This window comes from Cebus imitator, unplaced genomic scaffold (assembly GCF_001604975.1).
Source record: "Cebus imitator isolate Cc_AM_T3 unplaced genomic scaffold, Cebus_imitator-1.0 Scaffold75, whole genome shotgun sequence".
Classification (NCBI taxonomy): domain Eukaryota; kingdom Metazoa; phylum Chordata; class Mammalia; order Primates; family Cebidae; genus Cebus; species Cebus imitator.
The window spans coordinates 3,284,728-3,289,489 of NW_016107390.1; the positions used below are offsets into that span (position 1 = coordinate 3,284,728).

Below are 4,762 nucleotides of genomic sequence, written 5' to 3' on the forward strand. Positions count from 1 at the left end.
AAAAAAAAAAAAAAAAAGAAAAAAGAAAAGAAAAAAGAAAAGTCAGATGTATCTCTTCAACTACAGAAGGAAAAGGAGTCCTTTACTTCTTCATAGATTGTGTTCTTGAAACACACAAATAATCATAGACTCAAAAAGACAAATTCAAACAGTTTTCACTCCATAAGGATTGAAAAACAAATTAATATTCATCTGGCCTCTCCCACATCACTCTGTCCCCTTGTGCCTTGACACTAAGGTTTTTTAGTTAAAGAGAAGGCCCAAGCCTCAAAGTAAAGGCAGGATTGGTCACATGGCATCTGTAGGACTGTAGCTTCAGACACGGTTGTGTGGGAACATCAGCTGTGAGGTATGTGGCCAGTATTTTGTTACTTATTATTAAAGTACCAATGTCTTAAAATGTTTTACTTTGTCTTTGGGTGTTTTTGGTAAACTAGAGAGATTCAACCTCACTCTAATTCATTCGCATTCACATGATTTTTTCAATTGAACAAAATGCAGTGGAGTAAAAATAAATCTGCTAGAAATTACTCCTAATCCTAGGTGTTGGCATAAAAGTGTATGACATGAGACCCATTCATCTGAGAGTCCTACTGCCATTAAGGTGGTGGCTATGAGCTTTAACATACTTATTAATAAAAATACTAAGATCAAAACTGTATATAATTTTATAATTTAGAATTGACATATGCCAATAACTTTAAAATAGCACGTATTTATAGTTACAATAAATACTATTTAAAACAGGTTAGATTAGATTGAAAAGCTCAAAAGAAAGGCAAAATCAAATGTAACAGGATAACAGGATGATTATTCAAGATTTAATAACTTATAATTAAAATCAACTTACTGAGCCCACAACAATTGGTTTTACAGCATAAACACCAGGTGAAGGACAACGCAATTCTGTCACGGGGAATCTAGTGTTTAAAGAGATGGGAAATAATAACTACAGGTGCATATAGATTAATAAAATTCCCTTACTATTTTTTAAGCCTAAAAACTTCAATCGTATGCTATTAAGAGACACTTTAAAATATTTGCAATATTTTACTTCTATACCATATTCAATGTGATTTTGTCTTACTTTTCACATCTCCTTAATGAAAGAAAATTTACATTAAATCACAGGCTTGAATCTGAATGTTCATATTATATGAATGATTTAAAAAATATACACATACATTGATAATCATGGCATAAATCTTACCTTTTATCTATCACATTACAAGTTTCTGGCACACTCCACTCAGTAAATGATGTTCCATCATACTCTAACCCAATCTAAAAAAGAAAGTAAGAGTTCAAACAAAAAATATTATTCAAAATTTTCACCTCAGGACTCAGTTGTAGGATTCAATTTTCTGGGTCCTAATTATTTAAGGAAAAAATAAATAAAATTCAATTCCCCTTAAATTGTACAAAGTAATGTGACAAAGAAAAGGTAAATTAACCCACCTGGGAGACTTAAGCAGTCACTCCAAAAAACTATAAACTTTTAATTTTATTTACTTCAGAAACAATCTATTAGCCAGGTGTGGTGCTCATGCCTGTAACCCCAGCACTGTGGGAGGCCGAGGCAGGTGGATCACCTGAGGTCAGGAGTTCGAGTCCAGCCTGGCCAACATGGTGAAACCCCGTCTCTACTAAAAACACAAAAATTATCTGGATGCAGTGGCAGGTGCCTGTAATCCTAGCTACTTGGGAGGCTGAGGCAGGAGAATTGCTTGAACCCGGGAGGTGGAGGTTGCAGTGAGCCAAAATCATGCCATTGCACTCCAGCCTGGGCGACAAGAGTGAAACTCCATCTCAAAAAAGAAAGAAAGAAAGAAAGAAAGAATATATTCAGTAAGCAGTGTCTGGGGATTATAAAAAAAGGCAAATGAGAAATGATCTTCACTTAAAAATAAGTCACTTTTAATTCTGACATTCTATTATCTACATATTACTATTAACACAACTTTCATTGGGCACCTTTTTCTTATTTCTAAAGCTACTTTTTTTCCTGCCTCTCTATTGTTTCATTTAGAAATTCTTTCTTTCCCCTCTGGAATATACCAAGTCACTTTCTAACATTGTCAGCCTTAGTTTCAGCACTGATACTCCTCTTCAGCCAGAGTTGGAATCCAATTTTACCTTCTAATACTTGACACAAAATTATATGAACATAGATGAAGACTGCTTTGGTGTTTTAACTTGGAAAATGGAGATATAATGCCACCTGTTTCATAGATTTTATATTATAGGATAGTGTATAAAAAGAAAAAACAGAAAAATTCATGAGAAGATACAACATAACTTTGAAATATATTAAACAAAATTTGATGGAATTACTAGAAGAAATTTCAAAAGCCATAAATATAGTGGTAGATTTTTAACATACTTTTCTCACACTTGGGGAAAGAGGGAAAGGTAGTCAAAGACTTAAAAAATATAGTTAGTAAGTTTATGATATATATGTTAAAATGATATACATTCCTAAAAAGTTTTTCCCTTTTACTTTTTGTTTTAATAGAGACGGGATCTCACTATGTTGACCAGGCTTGTCTCAAACTCATGGCCTCAAGCAGTCCTCCTACTACAGCCTCCCAAAGTGCCAGGATTACAGGCATGAGCCATTGTACCCAGCCCCAAAATTAAGCAATAGAAAATGTATACATCATTTGCAAGCTCACATAGAACAATTACCAAAACTGACCACACTTCCAAGGAAAGTTTTAACCAATTTTAAAGAATTACTATCACATATACCATGTCCTTTGATATTAGTGAAATAAAATTAGAATTTCTCATAAAGTTAGCCAGAAAAAAATCCTAAGATATTTGGAGTCTTTAAAAAATAAAAGCAAAAACAAAACCTGTACTTCTGAATGATTCATAAGCAAAAATCATGATGTAAATTATTAAATGTTTATGAATAAACAGTAAAAGCATTTAATATTATTAAAAATTCATGGTATGTAGTATAAGAAGTTTTTAGGCCAGAGGTGGTGGCTCACACCTGTAATCTTAGCACTTTGGGAGACTGAGGCAGGTGGATCACTTGAGACCAGGAGTTTGAGACCAGCCTGGCCAACATGGTGAAATTCTGTCTCTACTGAAAATACAAAAATTAGCCAGGTATGGTGGCATGAGCCTGTAATCTCAGCTACTCAGGGGAATAAGTTAGGAGAATCGATTGAACCCAGGAGGCGGAGGTTGCAGTGAGCCGAGATTCCGCCACTGCACTCCAGCCTGGGGGACAGAGTGAGACTTCGTCTCAAAAAGAAAAATTAAAAAAAAAGAGAAAGAAAAAGAAAAGTTTCTAGAAGAAAATCTGTCACCTTAAATGTATACAAAAGAAATGACAATTTAAAAGTGAATAAGCTCTATTGATTGAGACGATAACAAAGGGACAACAGAGAAGGTCCCCCCAAATAAAAGGAAAGGTATAAGAAAGAGTAAAAATAGAAATTTACAAAAGAAAAAAATGAAAGAGCATTGGGAAGGGGCGATGGCGATGCAGTTTGTTAAATCTATTTAAATTTCCTAATAAACACAGAAAGAACAATTAGGATAGTCTCCAAAAACACTGGACAACAATCAATAATAAAACTCGGTAACAAGGCATCTCTCAAATCCCAAAATATAAGTGGGTTGGAGGAAACCAACAAAAACTAGCAGATTTGTATGAGATCAGTATAAGGAAATGAAAGAAAGCCAGTAAGGTAAACCTGAGGAGACGAGAACCCCTAAATCAGTAACAGATGTTCAGTAAGGGCAATGGCAGGCCAATCTGAGGACAGCAACTCTAACTGAAGGGGATTCCGAACGTGGCAATTTCTAAAGTTCCATGCAAGAGGTGCCAATAATATCTGAAAGGACAGGCGAAGCTGGGATCTATAAACTCCAAGCCAGGACCTATCAACCACAGGACCAATCAGCCGAAGACGCCTTCTAGAACAAAGACCCAGAGTGAACAGAAACGCAGGTAGAAGAAATGCAATAGAGCAGGAAAGGGGAAGAAAGACAAAGGGAAGACATAGATGAGGAAGGGAAACAGAACTTAAAAGCATTAACTTGATTCTTCTCCACTACAAAACAGCAGAAGTGGGAACACTGAAGCCGAGAGGTCAGAAAAGTTATTCTGACCCACTCCTCCCATCCGTAAAGATTGGGAACATTAATTTCATGTAGAAAAATGAGCAACAGAAAAAGGATCGCAACCAAATCCCACACAGTCATAAGAAAGAGAATAAGAGGCAGAATAACATCTCTGTAAAAACACTGCTAAGACTTTCCCAAGAAACAAATGGAAACTATAACCTAATGTGAGGGTTAGTTTTATGTATCAACTTGGCTAGAACCTAGTACCCAGTTATTTAATCAAACACTAATCTGGGTATTGCTGTGAGGTATTCTGCAGAGGTGGTTTAAATCTACAATCAGCTAACTTTAAGTAAAGAAGGAGAATAAACACCCTCTGTCATGAGGGTGAGGCCTCAACCAATCAGCTGAAATCCTAAAGAGCAAAAACTGAGGTTTCCTGGATAAAAAGAAATTCTGTCTCATGACTGCAGCATTAACTCTTGCCTGAGTTTCTAGCCTGCTGGCCTGACCTAAAAATTTTATTAAAAAACATTTTTTTCTTCTCCTCCCCCACCTCCCTGATCTAAAAATTTTAGACTTGCCAGACTCTCAATCACATGAGCCAATTTCTTTTTTTTTTTTTTTTTTTTTTTTTTATTAATCTTTTTATGGTTTTCCAAGTATGATATTAGGT

General features: G+C 35.3%; 1 protein-coding gene across 1 annotated transcript in view; it reads right to left on the reverse strand.

Moving 5' to 3' along the window:
- CATSPERE (catsper channel auxiliary subunit epsilon) overlaps positions 1–4,762 on the reverse strand; it is a 163,265-nt gene that overhangs the window by 148,105 nt on the left and 10,398 nt on the right. Inside the window, exons 3-4 of the mRNA XM_017531963.2 lie at positions 1,211–1,284; positions 851–920 (exon numbers count right to left, since the gene is read on the reverse strand). Of these exons, the coding sequence (XP_017387452.1) occupies positions 851–920; positions 1,211–1,284 (144 nt within the window). The remainder of the gene's footprint in view (positions 1–850; positions 921–1,210; positions 1,285–4,762) is intronic.